The sequence below is a fragment of the Euphorbia lathyris genome, chromosome 3, assembly GCF_963576675.1.
Source record: "Euphorbia lathyris chromosome 3, ddEupLath1.1, whole genome shotgun sequence".
NCBI lineage: Eukaryota > Viridiplantae > Streptophyta > Magnoliopsida > Malpighiales > Euphorbiaceae > Euphorbia > Euphorbia lathyris.
Window position 1 is genome coordinate 11,706,889 of NC_088912.1, and position 17,918 is coordinate 11,724,806.

At 33.1% G+C, this 17,918-nt stretch overlaps 1 protein-coding gene across 2 annotated transcripts; it reads left to right on the forward strand.

Moving 5' to 3' along the window:
• The first annotated feature begins 4,899 nt into the window (after positions 1-4,899).
• Positions 4,900-17,918, forward strand: LOC136221735 (uncharacterized). 2 transcript variants are annotated; one of them, XM_066009170.1, is made up of 7 exons: positions 4,900-5,164; positions 6,401-6,470; positions 7,521-7,670; positions 7,961-8,034; positions 8,177-8,295; positions 9,340-9,423; positions 17,463-17,918. In XM_066009170.1, exons 2-7 carry the CDS (start codon positions 6,464-6,466, stop codon positions 17,569-17,571), a joined length of 543 nt encoding a protein of 180 aa, XP_065865242.1. In that variant the 5' UTR covers positions 4,900-5,164; positions 6,401-6,463; the 3' UTR covers positions 17,572-17,918. The 2 variants fall into 2 exon arrangements, with proteins under 2 accessions (XP_065865242.1, XP_065865243.1); XM_066009171.1 differs by lacking the exon at positions 7,521-7,670.

Consider the following 17,918-nt stretch of genomic DNA (forward strand, 5'->3'; position numbering starts at 1 on the left):
GCTAGAAATTTTGATTATGTTCTTGCTTTTCATGATTTAATTTTTAGCTTAATACAGTAGTCGCGTTTTGAACTTATCGAAAAATCCTGATTGATCCTGAATTACATTATGTTTTATTAATAGGAATGATAATGGATACCCGACACTACCCGATTCTAATAGAATTATCTATATTCTGTATAAAATGATATGAGACGGGTATAATGTTATAAAATATAAAGTTAAGTGGCTTTTATATTACGTTTTGAAGTTTTATAGTTATACCGTGAAAATAATAAAATTTAATGGTCATAGGTATAATTTACCCATAAAAGTTTTTTTTTTTTTTTGTTAATGTCATAAATGGCACAATTGATTTTTTTTTGATAAAATACCATATATCATTCCATTAACTTAAAAATACAAATACAGCACGAAACAAAGAGGAATAAAACTTTCATTCCATACAGGCAAAACCCCACAAAGGGAAGAAATAGACTTTAAAGAGCAATAAAAATACTACAAAGAGCAATAAAAATAATAAAAGATACAAATACAACAAATATAGACATCATATCCTTCTCGTAAGTCGAATCCCATTGAAAACCCGTTGTAATACTTCATCATTTAGGCTCTTCCGGACGTTCGGATCTGAGTCCTTTCTGTTTGTGCATCCACGCAGATCTATAGATCTACGAACAAGATAAACCTTTTCTGCTCTTGCTAAGACCGAAGAAATAATAAAAGAAAGAAGTATAGCTCACAAGTGTAGATCTGACGGAAAAAGAAGTTCAAGAAGGTATATAGACTTCAAACTAACAAGAAAATGTAAATATAAAGCTAAAAACGAAAACTAAAATATGGGAGTCCTCTAAGTAAACCTGAAAAGTGACGGTGACGGTGACAATAGCGAAAATGACTGGATCTGGAATGAAGAAAAGAGAGGAAAAAACAGAGAGAAAAGGAGGAGCTTATAAATGGCACAATTGGTAGCCCAACAATAATAATGCAAATCTTATTATTTATTTGTACCCACTTGTGACGTCGTATTATCAATAAGATCAAGATCAATGCTGCATGATGGTATAAGTCTCATATTATTCAAATTCTTATTATTTGTTGCACAATTTTTTTTTTAAGAATCAAATATTATATTGGGTTTGAAGATCTTGGTGCTTTCTGTGACTATTTTGTGTTAAAACATAAGCATACGCATAGCCTGAAGATATTACATTCTGAACATATTCTGAAATCATAACAATGTAAATTTTTTATTTTCAAACCAATCATGATATTGGTGTAAGAGCATCTCCAAGAGATTCTTAGTGCACTCTTTAAAAATAATATAAATAATTGACTTTTAGTGATTTAAGAGTGACTAAGACATATCATCTCCAACAATACTCATTATTATTTTATTATTAAAATTATTAATTGTTATTATATTTACCAATAGTGTGAGGAGAGAGACTTCTCAATAATAAATTAAGAGACACTAAGAGGTGGAGAGAAGCTCTCTATTAATAGAGAGGGTGAAGTGATTTGATGAGCTACTAAGAGGCTGTTGGAGCTGATTTTTCATTCTCTCTCCTTAAATTTTAATTTAAGAGCCAACTTAAGAAGCCGTTGGAGATTGCCTTCAAAAAAAAAAAACCGTTGGAGATGCCCTAAAACTCCTAAACATAGAAAATTAAAAAAAAAGAAAAAAGAATTACTCCCTTTTTATTCCTCTCCCAAGACTAACGTCGCCCTTTTTTCTTATCAAATTCATGCTTCACCAATATTAACATATATATATATATATATATATATATATTTTTGGCTGTTTTGGAGTTCTTTCGGGTCATTGCTAGTGTAGGAGGATTAGACCTGTCCATAGGCCGGGCTCGGGCCGGGCCAGTCGGGTTTTTAAATAAAAATGCTCAGCCCAGCCCAGCCCATAATTAATTTAGACGGGCTCGGACCGGGTTGGGCTCGGGCTTAAAAATCAAATCACGAGCCCAACCCATATAAGCCCACCTAAATATATATATATAATTGTTAATTATAAAAAAATAAATATTATACTTAAAAATAAATATTTAATATATAAATATATATTTATTAATTAATATTAATAAGCGGGCCAGGCTGGGCCGGTCCGTGTTATTTTTATTAATCCCAAGCCCGCCCAAAAAATAGGCGGGCTTTGGCGGGCCTGGGCCGGGCTGGGCCGATGAACAATTTTTATTGTCCAAGCCCAGTCCAAGGGACACGGGCCTGGGCGGGGCGGACGGGTACCCGGGCCCGTGGACAGGTCTAAGGAGGATGAAGGAATTCCTTCTTCCTTCTTCCTCCTTCCACCGTTTTATTTTCCTAGTTTTCTTATTTTCTTTGTTATTTTTTAGTTGGATCTCCTATATTTTACGGATTTCTCAATCCATTCGAAATACGAATTACATTTATTATTTATAATCTTTGCATTGGTAATCTTTTCCGATTTAGCAAGAGCAGAAATTATAGATCGTATCCGTAGATCACTCGACATACATAATTGTAAAAGAAAAGACTTAGATCCGAAAATGTGGAATGGTTCAGATGATGAAGATTGAATTACTATTGCTGCTCTGAGAATTTAGAGTTCCATCTACTTTTTATATTTATCGTACTTTTAATGGTTTTTCTGCTTTTCATAATCATTTACTTACCTTTGTGGCTTTGTGTAGGTCTGTAAATGAACAGAGCCGCTCATGAACGGCTCGGTGATCGGCTCGGTAAAAGCTCGGCTCGACTCAGCTCGATAAAAGCTCGGCTCGATTTGTAAACGAGCCGATCGTGAACACGATTTACTGGCTCGGTTCGTAAACAAGCCAATCTTGAGCAGGTCAAAGCTCGGCTCGAAAACTCGCGAGCAGACTCGATTAGAACATTTAAGAACAAATTTTAGTTTTGTAGAAAACTATATAGTTTTGTGTTAGTTCACAAATATCTAAAATTAATATTATTTCATTTGCTATTAGATGAGTTCGTTCACAAACATAATAAATGAGTAATAGACGAACTATTTGTAAGCATCTTGTTTATTTATTCACGAACTTTGCTTGTGAGCTTGTTTATGTATACAATTAAAGAGTTATTTGCGAGCAAACTTCACAAATATAATTAACAATTTACAAACAAACAATTCATAGTTAGATAATTTTTTTAATGAACCAAGTCTAAAAGAGGATTTTGGGCTCGAAACAAGCTCTAAACTCGGCTCTAGCTCTTTGAGCAAGCCAAAGCTCGGCTCAGACTCGGCTCATTAATTTTATAGCAAGCTCGGCTCAGGCTCGAGCTTGTTAATTTTATAGCGAACCGAGCTTGAACGGGCCAAAGCTCGGCTCGGCTCGATTACAGCCCTAGCTTTATGGATATGTATTAGGCATAGTTCATACATATGTGATATTTTATTTCTTATTACCTTTGTAATAAGTACTTACTTTTTCATATTTAATGAAATATTAGCATTTCATATTTAATTCAGTATTTAAAATTATTTTATCTATAATTTTTACAATACTTACTATAAACGTATCACCTACATAATGATTTAAAATGATTTTATCTAATTAAATATCTATTCATTTAAAAATACAGTAAAACCTCTATATAGGAATACACTTGGGACCGGACTATTTATATAACAATTGGAAGGTTATTACTAAATAGAGTTTGGTAATAGAGATTATTATCAAGTTGGGACCGGGGTTTTTTATAACAAAATAGAGGTTATTCCTATATAGAGTATTCTTATATAGGAATTTTACTGTATACAATTAATATTTTTTACAGACTTCAAATACTTTTTTTTGTTTAACTTTTATGTTTACGTGCTTTATATTTAAAAATATATAATTAATAAAAATAAAAAACCATACAAACACATATTTTTTTTAATAATGATATCTAAAATTAATTACTAACTTTCTCGATTATGTGATTTATGATCAACTAAAATTACTCTTGGCATTTTTTTAGGTTATTCTAAAAAAAAATGTCATTTTCAATTGTCCAATTTATAATTTTCAGTATATAGCTTTTTTTTCCACTCTATTTTTACACCCAAATAAGGCTCTTTTCATTTGTAATTAGGTGTAAAAATACTTTTAAGGTTGATAATCTAGAGTAATTTCTTAACATTTTAAATGGTATAATTTTATCCCTATGATAATCAAAACCAATTTTATTCTTAGACAAATTAAATCAATTTTAAACATCATTAAAAAGACATACATATTTGTTCTCATATTCTGCATCAATTGAATATTAATTATTTTAATTTTTGTACGTTTTCTAATTTCATAATAAATTTTGGAGATTAATATTTTTAAATTCAATAAAATATTTAGATTTGTTTTAATTCATACCTTACACATTATAAAAAAAATTATTTTATTTTATTTTTATCATATATATATATATATATTTATAATTTGTTACTACTGAGTGCTAAAGTGGCATACATATATATTGGAAATAACAAAATTTATGACTTAAAAGGTACAATTTAATGAATTAATAGGTCTAAGGTTTTTGTGAAAATATTAATTTAAGTTTCACGTACAAAATAGCACTAATGTAGGTTTAATGTTTAAAAAAAGTATCAATTTAGGCTTAAGAACGAAATATGACACGTCATTCATATTCAAGTAAGTTTTTCAGAACTTAACGTAGTAATAGGAATGATGTGTTACGTTCAGGTCTAAATTTGTACTCATTTTTAAACGTTAAATCTATATTGGTGTTATTTTATATATAAAGCCTAAATTGATATTTCTCAAAAAACTTTAGGCCTATTTTGGTACCTTATCCCGTTCTAAAAAAATCAAATTGTATAATTTTTAAACTCTATGGGTAAAATTGATATGGAATATCAACTTTAAGGCTATTTTGAAGCTTTCAGCAAGCAACCTCCCTATTTTCTCCTCTGCCTCTTTTCCGCTCCACAGACCAGTAGGCAAAACTCCAGAATCCTTTCATCTGGAATCAATTTCTAGCTTTCTTCCTCATTCACCTCAACTTTCCTTTGATAGAGAGAGAATCTCTTGCTCGTCTGAAATTAAGTTTCGACTGAACCAGCACTCAAGGTTTTTGGCTTCTCTACAGTTGAGTCCTTCTTCAGTTCCACTCGATTCCTGACTGCGAATTCCTCAGCCATTGAGAGGTTAGTTATTTTAGTTAATTGCATTACTATTATTACTGAGTCTATGATAAATGGAACCGCTAATCAATCATATGTGTGTAGGTTAGTTTGTTATTGTCATTATAGTGTTTGATAAAAGTCCTGAAAGAGATGTATTTTTCTCTGTGTTTACAATCATCGCTATATTTCTTACTTGTGGAACTAAATTACACGGTGAATAGGTATTATTTTGTTATTGTCATTATAGTGTTTGATAGAAGTCCTCAACAGAGATGTATTTTTCTCTGTGTTTGCAATCACCACTATATTATTAATTGTGGAACTAAATGGCATGGTGGATAGGTATTCTTTTGTTATTTTCATTGTAGTGTTTGATAAAAGTCCTCAATGGAGATGTATTTTTCTCTGTGTTTACAATCATCAGTATTTTACTACTTGTGGAACTAAATTATATGGTGGATAGGTATTATTTTGTTGTTGTGATTATAGTGTTTGATAAAAGTCCTCAATAGAAATGTATTTTTCTCTGTGTTTACAATCACCGCTATATTATTACTTGTGGGGGCTAAATGCACCATTGGTCATATCTCAAAAAATGTTCACTCAATTTCAATTTTTCTCAATAAAATCATTCAATTTTGAATTTTGTCTCGGTAAAATCACTCCGGCTACTTGGAGAGCAAGAAGATACTGAAACTATGGCATGGCTTCTACATCAACACTAGTCAACTTTCACCGATGATCGATGGCTGCCACCTAGCCGACACCTAGCCGCCACGTGTTGTGTCTGCCAGCTAGGTGGCAGTCACGTGTCATCTAAGTGGCAACCATGTGTCATTTTGGTCAGCGGTAAAATTGACTACTACTTATGTGGTAGGCACGTCATTTTTCTAGTGTCCTTTTGCTCTTGAAGTCGCCAGAGTGACTTTATGGAGACAAATTGAAGTTGAGTGGCCATTTTAAAACAGCTATGAAAATTCAATGACCAATGGTGCATTTAAGCCTTGTGGAACTAAATTACATGGTGGGTAGGTATTATTTTGTTATTGTCATTATAGTGTTTGATAAAAATCCTCAATAGAGATGTATTTTTCTGTGTTTACAATCATCATCACTATTTTACTTGTGGAACTAAATTACATGGTGGATAGGTATTTTTCTAATGGTTTTTGTTATTTATTTGCGAAGTTAGCTGATCATGTTGGTTTCAGTGTTCATTTTTTTACTGAAAGTTGCTTCCTTTGTTGTCTTTTACAGGTTTTTTGATACTAAATCGAATCTTGAATTTTCCAGTGGTGAAGTGTTCTCTTATAAGCTAAAATGGATGGTATGTGATCGCTCCTCCTATCTAATTTGGGATTTGTGTTCCTTTTTAAGATGATTTACCAGTAAGTCTAAACAAAGTATAGCTCATTTTGGGGTGTATGGAAAACTATGTGCAAAAACTGCTGGGGACTATGAGATTTTACAGGTTTATACGGCTAAGAATTGGTTTGGTGCTTTTGACATCAAATGAGATAGTTCGAGAATATTCTAAACATTAGTTTGCATTATAAGTATATAGGCTAAAACACATCCATAACCCTTGAATTGTAGTGCTATTAACACTATGGCTCCTAAACTTTGTTTCGTGACATAAAAGTGCTTGAACTTTATATTGTTGTAACATTAAAGTCCAAGTAAAAGAATATCCGTTACAAAATTAACGAAATGGTGACTTGGAAATAGGTTTTTTACTATAATTTACCGTGACATGGATAAAAAAAGAGCCAATGATGTAGTCAAACTTGTCTAGGTCGTCATTTCGTTAATTTTTTAAACAGGTTTTCTTTGATTTGGCTTTAAAGTTACAACAATAAGTTTAGGGGCCCTAATGTTAGTAGCGCTAAAGTTCAGGGCTATGAATGTATTTTACCTTAAATATATATAGCATAGTTTCCCTTCTATATGACCTTTTTATTTGTTCTACTCTTTTTTTAAGTGTTCTAAATTCTTCTTTTTTTTGACATTAATGATTCCCTCTTAAGTCCAGTTCTTGTGTTGTGAGGATTTCTTTCTTCAATCTGCCAAATGTACATGTGGAGCCAAACTGTGGCCTGAGCTTTTTGTCTTACATAATTTCCTCAACATGTTTTAACTATTAGCTCGTTGTAAGTAGAGGTGGCAATTTCGTGTTTTGTGTCAAAATTGTGTTTTCTCATATATAGTATGATTATATATGATATAAATGCTAGAAAAATGGTTGTCATGTCAATTGCATCGTGTTAGTCAAGTTGTCTCTGTAAATCGTGTTTTCGTGTCAGAAATTGCCACCCTAGTTGTAAGTATTACATCTGAGACATATTTACAAGCCTGTTGTCACTATATATGTCTTCAGTCGATTCACAACCAATGATGGAGGAAACTATTTTGGTTGGAGATGATCTAATGATGGGGCCACCTTCTCCAGTCATCCCACCAGAAATTGCGTCTCATGTGCTTGAAGGTGTTGATTTGTGCGACGGGGTTTTAAGAAACCTATTCTTGTGTAAGTTATGGTTTCTAGTAGATGGATGTAATTCTTATTTTGACTATTTTGTGGTTATCATTTGGTATCTGTTGATGTTATTTTGCAAAATATTCTATAATCCATGACTGCTTAACCGTGTAAATGATTGACATTCTCATTTGAGGCCTGCACGTAAATACACTCGTAAAATATGTAAATTAGGTGAACAACCTTAAAATATATTTGTAATCTACTTGAGCTTTCTATATTTATTTCCCATTGTAAGGTCATGGAAAAAGAGAATAATCAAATCCTGATGTATGTTATAGGTTTGCAAATCAATGACATTGAGCCTTTCTGTCAAGATGAGCTTGCTTTATATCGACAGTGCGCTGAAAGAAGGGTGAGAAGAAGGATATTCTTATCTGCTTGTCTTTCTCGTATTTTTCATACTCAATTTCATAATCTGCAATGAATATTTTGGAGGTTGGTTCAGTGACCATTTAATAAAGTTTTTTTCATCTTCTTCGAAAACTGAGTTGCAGGATAAGGAAATTAGACAACGGCTTCAAGACAGTGAGCGTAAACTAGGGTTGTCAATGCCTTTTGAGGGAGCAAAAGAAAGAGCTACCCAGCTTGAATCAGAAGTCACATCATTGGAGAGGTATTTTCTGTGAGAATAGTTTTGATCATATGCTTATTCAGTGTTCTAATGTAGAGACGGATTCATATCTCATCCTATATTTTATGTTCTGTTTCGTGATAAGGATCAAATTTACCCCTATTTTGGAAACTCTAGTTCAATTTTGCCCTTTTCTAAGTAAATGTTGATGAAAATTAGCGACGAAATTCCTTGGAAAAGGTTAAAACTGAGCTAAGATATCTATTACGGAGACAAAATTGAGTCGTTTTGCATGATAGGAGTAAAATTGAACTTTTACAATAACGTTATGACAAAATTGACCGGTATCCCATCCTATTTTCGACTAGCTTTATCTTTGAATAAAGCTTCCCAGCTTGAATTAGAAGTCGCATCATTGGAGAGGTATTTTCTTTGAGAATAGTTTTGATCATATGCTTAGTGTTCTAATGTAGAGGCGGATTCATATCTTATCCTATATTGTGTATTCTATTTCGAGATAAGGGTCAAATTTGTCCCTATTACTCTAGTTCAATTTTTCCCTTTTCTAAGTAAATGTTGATGAAAATTAGCGACGAAATTCCTTCGAAAAGGGTAAAATTGAGCTAAGATATCTATTACGGAGACAAATTTGAGTCGTTTTGCATGATAAGGGTAAAATTGAACTTTCCCAATAACGATATGACAAAATTGACAAATATCCCATTCTATTTTGAACTAGTTTATCTTTGAATAAAGCTCTCTAGGTATCTTAAGTGGAATAAACTTGCTTAACCATCATGTTCCTAATTATAATAGATGAAACAAGAAAGAAATGGATTATAAAGCAACAATATCCGAAAAAGAAACCATAGATCACCATAAAAATGATTGATATTCCATTTCATAGAGTCATTACAAAGATTTGGGCATCAATCATACACATGGTGTCAATTCGGTTTGGCGTGTAATTGTGTCATGTTATTTATATGTTCTATGCACTTGTATATGATAAAAATGCGCCAAAATGATAACCATTCAAACGAGTCTTTCATCTACTCGTGTAATTCCACTTCACTCTTATTGTAGGCGCTTAATTCTTGCGAGTGGAGTTGAAGGCATTGAAGGATTTCGGCAGAGATGGAGCTTGCATGGTCGCCTCACAGATACCAAGTAATGTTTAACTGCACCCTTCTGCTTCATTGAACGAATTACACAGAACGAAATGCCGTTTACTTATTTGAAAGATATTCCACTTGAATCTTTAAGAGTGTAGATGTACAATCGTTGAATCTTTAAGAGTGTAGATGTACAATCGTCAGGGGGTAGATATGCTAAAGATTCTCCATTACTGCAAATCATTTAGGCGTTTGGAGTCAGATTTTGCTATTTGTATCTTTAAATTAAGGCCTAATGCTTCCACAGCCCCCTTAACTTGTCCAAATTGGTCATTTTGCCCCTCCAACTCATCGAATATCCTATTTACCCCCTTAACTCCATAAAAATGGTATTTCTCACCCCCTTAACTTGTCCAAATTGGTCATTTTACCCATTCACAACTCATCGAATGTCCTATTTACCCCCTTAACTCCATAAAAGTGGTATTCCTCACTCCTAATGATCCTATTTACGCTATTAACTCCATAAAAGTAGTATTTCTTACCCCTTTATAGTGCAAAATTAATAGGACTTATTCAAATGAGTTTGAAAATATATTTTTTTAATATCAACTTTTTATTTTGTTAAACAAGTTAAAGACATTATATGTAGGGATAAGTACCAAAATAAGCATATGGTTTTTTTGGAGAAGTATCAATTTAGGTTCCACGTACAAAATAGCACCAATATAGGTTTAACGTTTAAAAAAGGGTATCAATTTAGGCATCGATAATGGATTGTAAGGGGTTTATGGTAAGGGGTTAAATAGGACATTCTATGAGTTGGAGGGCTAAATGGACAAGTTGAGAGGGTGAGAAATACCACTTTTATGGAGTTAAGGGAGTAAATAGGACATTCGATGAGTTGAGGGGGTAAAATGACCAATTTGGACAAGTTAAGGGGGCTGTGGAAGCATTAGGCCTTAAATTAATAGTTAAACATATTCACCTCTTCCAACTTGCACCTAAACGCCTAATGGTCCTCTAAACTTTCAAAATGACTTTCTTTCCATCTACTTGCTTAAATTTGCCATAGATAGCCCTGTATTGCACATTGGATGTGTCACTAGCAGTTTAAGTAAGTTGGAGCGGGGGAAAGGTATTTTTAACGCCTAATGATCCTCTAAACTTTCAAAACGACTTTTTTTCCATCTACTTGCTTAAATTGCCATAGATAGCCTTGTGTTGTACATTCGATGTGTCACTGGCAGTTTAAGCAAGTTGGTGTCACACCCGACCCTAAACGACATCAATCGGCATCGGGCGTGAAATAGAAAGATCATAATCAATACTTAATACTCTCCAAATTTAGATCACAATCAATTAAATAGTAAAGTTCTAATAATAATTCTACCAATAAGCAACAACTTCCGATTCTCGCCTAATTGGTCGGTAACCTTCTCTCTATCTTGTACTTTCTCACCTAAAAACACTAAAACATTTAAAAACATGAGACAAAAATCTCAGTAAGAAACTATCAGCTATAAAAACCAACTTTATTTAACATAGCTACATATATACCTTTATAAAGGGATTGAATCAAAACCTTATAAAATATACTCAAAACCAAAGTTCATAATATAGTCAAAGTAGTAAACCAAAAACCAAAAATATATAATCTTGTATCAATTCTTGAGTTCAAAACCTTATAAAATATTGTAATCAAATAAGTGTTTTATCAAACCAACTCATATTTAATCAAACGTAAAACCTTATATCAAAATCAATCATAATCGAAAACATAATCCAAATGAACTTAAAACATTGTATCCATCCTCGAGTTTCTCCCCTTAAGTATCAATCCATAACCACATATATAATCGAGACGTCTCTTAACATTGCCTATCCCATATGGTCTTACCCGACACTTCTTTGCCATACCCAATAGGTCTTTCAAACTGTGTACACAGGTCATGTCCCTCACTGAACATGGTCTTCAAATATGGAACCACCGATCCGGATAACTCTCGAAGGATATAAAAAGGGCGGCCCGGTCGCATTACGCGTCCCCGCTGAGCGAGGGTCCGGGGAGGGGTCCCACCACAAGGGTGTTTTGGGGGCAAGCCTTCCCTTGCCAATTTAATTGGCAAGAGGCCGCCCCTAAGACTCGAACCCGTGACCTCTGGTCACACGGCAACAACGTTTTACCGTTGCGCCAAGGCCATGCTCGAAGGATATAAAATCATAAAATCATAACGTGCTCAAATATCCGTTCACAATCAACTTCCAAACTATTTCATAACCATAAATCATTTGGCTTCAATTAGCCCTTTTGTATGATAAAAATCATATTTGGACTTCAATCCAAAATAATAACAATAATAACTGTAACAGATTTCTCAATCCAAATACAACTCGTAAGAAATCATCAAATTCACCAAAACATATATGTATATATGTAAATCAACCAAATGAAGCCTTAAATCAACATAATCAAGTAAAATCCGAAATTCACTCATTTGAACCATAATTTCACAATAAAAAGCAAAATCAGGAAAAACCTCAATTTTAAATTCCTGTATAACCCTAAAATATCAATGTCTGAAACTTCTTTGATTATATATATATATATATATCTGTATACATAAAACTCAAAATATAGGTGATAGTTACTTACCTTGACTATTAATTGAAAACCACAAACCCGTTCAATTCGCCTCTAAATTCTGTCTAAGCCATTTCCCTCCAAACACTACCGAAACTCAAAAACTCTTCGGCTAGGATTTAGATCTATATATAAAGATGCTATGTTTTCAATTTCGAATGATTCGGACAGTCGAATTTCCGTAAATCAAAGAAACGGTGGAGAAACGGTTCAAAGAAAACTGATAAATTTAAAATGAATATAATGAATATATATGGATAATCTCTGCCTCTTCCGCCATTTCTATCTATATATACCAAATCTGGCAATTATCCAGTTTGATCCTCCATCTTTACATAATCTTTTAAAAATTATCATCACTTTTAATTCACACATAAAACCCTCAAATTAACTCCAAACTTTTTCTATAGCACCAATAAAAATCATACACCTAATAATTATCATATATACTAATATCAAAATATAAATTTTAAAAATTTAGTCACGGACGTGACAATTCTCCCCACCTTAAGAAATTTCGTCCTCGAAATTCATATTCTCTAATCCAAATTTTTTTCCTCAAATCATCTCCAAGATCACAACAAAATTCATATCTTAATTATTTCCTCAAACATCAAATATATTCTCCCACTTTACTTCTCTTTGATCACTACCATCGATATCTCTCTAAACATCATTTATATAACTCTCAATAATTCTAAACCTCAACCCGATAAAGTTCAACAATAAATCTGCACTTTGAATTCGGATATCATTTATTCCAATTAAGATTTCATAACTTATTAAACTCCTATCATGATCTCCAATATTCATTTTAAATTTATCAGTTTTCTCTGAACCGGTTCTCCTCCGTTTCTTTGATTTACGGAAATTCGACTGTCCGAATCATTCGAAATTGAAAACATAGCATCTTTATATATAGATCTAAATCCTAGCCGAAGAGTTTTTGAGTTTCGGTAGTGTTTGGAGGGAAATGGCTTAGACAGAATTTAGAGGCGAATTGAACGGGTTTGTGGTTTTCAATTAATAGTCAAGGTAAGTAACTATCACCTATATTTTGAGTTTTATGTATACAGATATATATATATATATAATCAAAGAAGTTTCAGACATTGATATTTTAGGGTTATACATGAATTTAAAATTGAGGTTTTTCCTGATTTTGCTTTTTATTGTGAAATTATGGTTCAAATGAAGCTATTTATTACGTTTCTATGTGAATTTCGGATGTTGATTTAAGGCTTCATTTGGTTGATTTACATATATACATATATGTTTTGGTGAATTTGATGATTTCTTACGAGTTGTGTTTGGATTGAGAAATCTGTTACAGTTATTATTGTTATTATTTTGGATTGAAGTCCAAATATGATTTTTATCATACAAAATGGCTAATTGAAGCCAAATGATTTTTGGTTATAAAATAGTTTGGAATTTGATTGTGAACGGATATTTGATCACGTTATGATTTTATATCCTTCGAGAGTTATCCGGATCGGTGGTTCCATATTTGAAGACCATGTTCAGTGAGGGACATGACCTGTGTACACAGTTTGAAAGACCTATTGGGTATGGCAAAGAAGTGTCGGGTAAGACCATATGGGATAGGCAATGTTAAGAGACGTCTCGATTATATATGTGGTTATGGATTGATACTTAAGGGGAGAAACTCGAGGATGGATACAATGTTTTAAGTTCATTTGGATTATGTTTTCGGTTATGATTGATTTTGATATAAGGTTTTACGTTTGATTAAATATGAGTTGGTTTGATAAAACACTTATTTGATTACAATATTTTATAAGGTTTTGAACTCAAGAATTGATACAAGATTATATATTTTTGGTTTACTACTTTGACTATATTATGAACTTTGGTTTTGAGTATATTTTATAAGGTTTTGATTAAATCCCTTTATAAAGGTATATATGTAGCTATGTTAAATAAAGTTGGTTTTTATAGCTGATAGTTTCTTACTGAGATTTTTGTCTCATGTTTTTAAATGTTTTAATGTTTTTAGGTGAGAAAGTACAAGATAGAGAGAAGGTTACCGACCAATTAGGCGAGAATCGGAAGTTGTTGCTTATTGGTAGAATTATTATTAGAACTTTACTATTTAATTGATTGTGATCTAAATTTGGAGAGTATTAAGTATTGATTATGATCTTTCTATTTCACGCCCGATGCCGATTGATGTCGTTTAGGGTCGGGTGTGACAGTTTGGTATCAGAGCTCTAGGTTAAATTCTTCGGACCTATGGTTGATAGTAATCGAGGAATATTGATATTTGATGATAGCTAAGAAATAATCGATAGTAATCGAGGAATATGAATATTTGGTGATAGCTATATGGATATTTGGTGAAAGCTTAGAGATAATTTGGAATTTTTCGTGGATTGAGTAACTAGCTAATGAGGTGTAAAACTGAGATTTGATGGTTAGCAATATCCAGGTATATGAAAAATAGTAAATTATTTGATATTTGGTGATAGGGGTTATGAGTAAGTCATAACTTTGAGCTAGAGATATAGAGAATTATCTATATAGGTGCTGCTGGAAAATCAAATTCGTATCTGAATCTTATGATGCATTTTTCGACCAGATATAGATTGAATCTGTCATGGAGTCCTAAATGAAAGTTCTTTATTATTATCTTATGATTCCAAGAGTGTTTGAATCGCCTTAATCGGACTCTGTATGAAAAAGTTATGCTGGAAACGAAATATGTTGGTCATTTGAGTTTTAAACCAGAATTTGGTTTTTGTTTGATTTTTCTCCTTAGTATGATTTGGAATTGATATTTGAGAGTTTAATAGTTGGTTGAAAAATATACATATCTCAGATATGAAGTAAGGTTAAGATACTTTGAAATGATATGATGAGTTTTGAAGATAATATATATGTGATTAAGAAAGCGAAAATGTGGAGATGTCAATTACACCTAATAATTATCATATATACTAATATCAAAATATAAATTCTAAAAATTTAGTCACGGACGTGACAGTTGGAGTCGCGGAAAAATCGTTTCAAGTAAGTTGAGGCGGAGGAAAGGTCTTTTTAAAAGTTAATTTCCTTTCTCAGAGAAGTTAGAGAAGTTTCAGCTTGATTGAACCTTTAGGCTAGCAGTTTCACCTTGGGATGAATAAAGTCCAAATTAACTCTTGCTGCCAAAAAAACTCCTCCACCTTTCATTTGTTCACCAATTTAGTCCAACTAGCGAGTTGACTCATCCAACTGAGTACTTATTTGGCCAAAAAAGTTAATTTTGTCCTAAGGCTTAGTACATATTTATCCTCCCAACTTGTACCCAAACTAAAGGATTCTCTCAACTTTCAAAATGACCTTCTTGTCCCCCCAACTTGCTTATAATGCCATGGCCAACCCCTTTTTTCCGTAGCAGTATCACACACTTTTCGTGCCACTGGAAGTTTAAGCAAGTTGAGTTGCTCTTTTATTTGGTCGTGTAGCTCATTAATTATGTTCATTAATTATGTTTAAAAGCGCGGTCCGGTGCACTACGCGTCCCCGCTTAAGCGAGGGTTCAGGGAGGGGTCCCACCACAAGGGTGTACTGGGAGCAAGCCTTCCCCTACCAATTTTTTGGCAAGAGGCCGCTCCTAAGACTCGAACCCGTGACCTCTCAGTCACACGACAACAACGTTTACCGTTGCGCCAAGGCTCATTAATTATGTTTATTAATAATTTTCATTTGTTTTTCCAAAAAAAAAATAAAATGTCATTTGAAATTTATTTAGTTTTGAAACCTAAGAAAATAAAGTTTCACACAAAACTGCCTAGTATACATTTCCCCTTTTATAGAAATACTATTATTAAAAAAAATCGAACTAAACTTGCTAACGACCCTGTTCCTGAACATTGTAATTGAGTTTGTTCATGAAAATATAACCGAGCCAGCTCACGAGCTTCATCTTGCTCAAGCTCAGCTCGGTCATGGCCGAGCTTTTACCGAGCCGAACGTCGAGCCACTCGGCTCCTTACATCCCTAGTTTCAAGCAAGTTGAGGTGGCAGAAAAATCATTCCAAGTTGATGTGTAAAAAAGGTGGTTCTGAAAATTTGAGGAGTCATTAAGTGGTTGAGTCCAAATTGGAGTTTTAGGGATTCCACATGTATGAAGCCCTAATCCTAGGGTAAATTACACCCATGGCCACTGAACTTTACGATTTTAACATTGTGGCTACTGAACTTCATTTCTTAACAGTATGGCCACCGAACTTTACATTTTTTAACACCGGTGACCACTCAACACCTCAAAACGACCGTTGACGGCGGCAAAATAAAAAAATTCGAAGAGTTAATGATATTCCAAGGAACTTTAATTCTTGAAAATTTTCGTTTTGATGTCATTTAGGTGTTGTTTGGTTAGGAGATAGAAAGTAAATTTTTAGAGAGAGAGCTCCAAAAAATGTGATTTTGGAAAATAAAAAAATGTGGTTTCATGGTAAATGTCGTTCTGCACAACTTTAATTCTTGAATATTTTCATTTTGAGGTCGTTAACGGTCATTTTGAGGAGTTAGTTAAAATTCAATGGTCACCGATGTTAAAAAAGTGTAAAGTTCAGTGGTCATACCGTTAAGAATTGAAGTTCAGTGACCATAATGTTAAAATGGGTAAAGTTCAGCGGCCATGGGTGTAATTTACCCCTTAGTCCTATCTTGCCAAAATGCGTACTCTTATCGTTTCTATTTGACAAATTTTTTTGGGGTAAATTGCACTCATGGCCATTCAACTTTTTCCTTATTAACATTATGGTTACTCAACTTCAAAAATTAATATAAAAGTCACTCAATTTTACTCTTACTAACATAAAAGTCACTCAACTTTGCCCTTACTAACATAAAAGTCACACAACTTTGCCCTTACTAACATAAAAATCCCTCAACATTGACCACTCTAATAGGATGTAACCCTTCATCATAGAGCTGATGGAAATGATATTTTAAACAACTTTAATTCTTGAGCTTTTTGTTTTTGAGATTATTCGGGTATTATTTGGTTAGTAGAGAAAAAAACTCCCAAAATAGTGATTTGGAGATAAAAAAAAAATGTGATTCCACAGTAAAAGTGGTTCTAAACAACTTAATTTTTGGATTTTTCCATTTTGATGTCATTATCGTTGATTTTGAAGAGGCAAACTTGAGTGACTTTTAAGGCTCGTTTGGTTTACATGTTGTTTGTTGTCACCTTTTTGCTTGTTTTTCAAAAAGTATGGATTCCCTGATTTTGTAAAAAAAAAAAAATACTTTTTAGCTATAAAACGCAAATATGATGTGTCTAACCAAACACCTGTCTTTTAAAAGTGAAAAAGCAAACAGGGTGAGAAAAGTAGGTAACCAAATGCCCCCTTAGGCCGGGTTTCAAAAATTGAGTAATTTACCTTTATTTTTTGTGATGAATCTGAGTAGCAATAATTAATTGTTTTGTGCAGGAAAAGGTTGGAGTCTTTGAAGCAAGGCATTGAAGAGAATAGAAAGAAGGATGAGATTATAGAGAAACCAGCTCCTATTTCATCTACGAAAAGATGGTTCTTCTGGTGATAATTTGTGCTCCATTTGTACATCAATCATATTTTAGAAGCTATAAGGTGCAAAAAATACTAAATAATGTTGTCAAGTCAAGAGTAGTTTTATCCCAACGTAGAGAATGACGCGACCGTCTAGGCCCCGCCTAGGCGCTCGAAATTGAGAATCCGTCCCGATTTTTTTCAATTAGTTCCTCTAGGCGTTTTTTGGTTCGTAAGTGTTTTTTAGCCGTTTGGGCTCCACCTAGGCTACCTCGACGCCGCCTAGACCGTCTTGGCGCCACCTAATCGACGATAAAGAAAATCATTTTATATTGTGAATTTATTTTTTTATTATTATAATTCATTTTTGAGTTGTTTCAA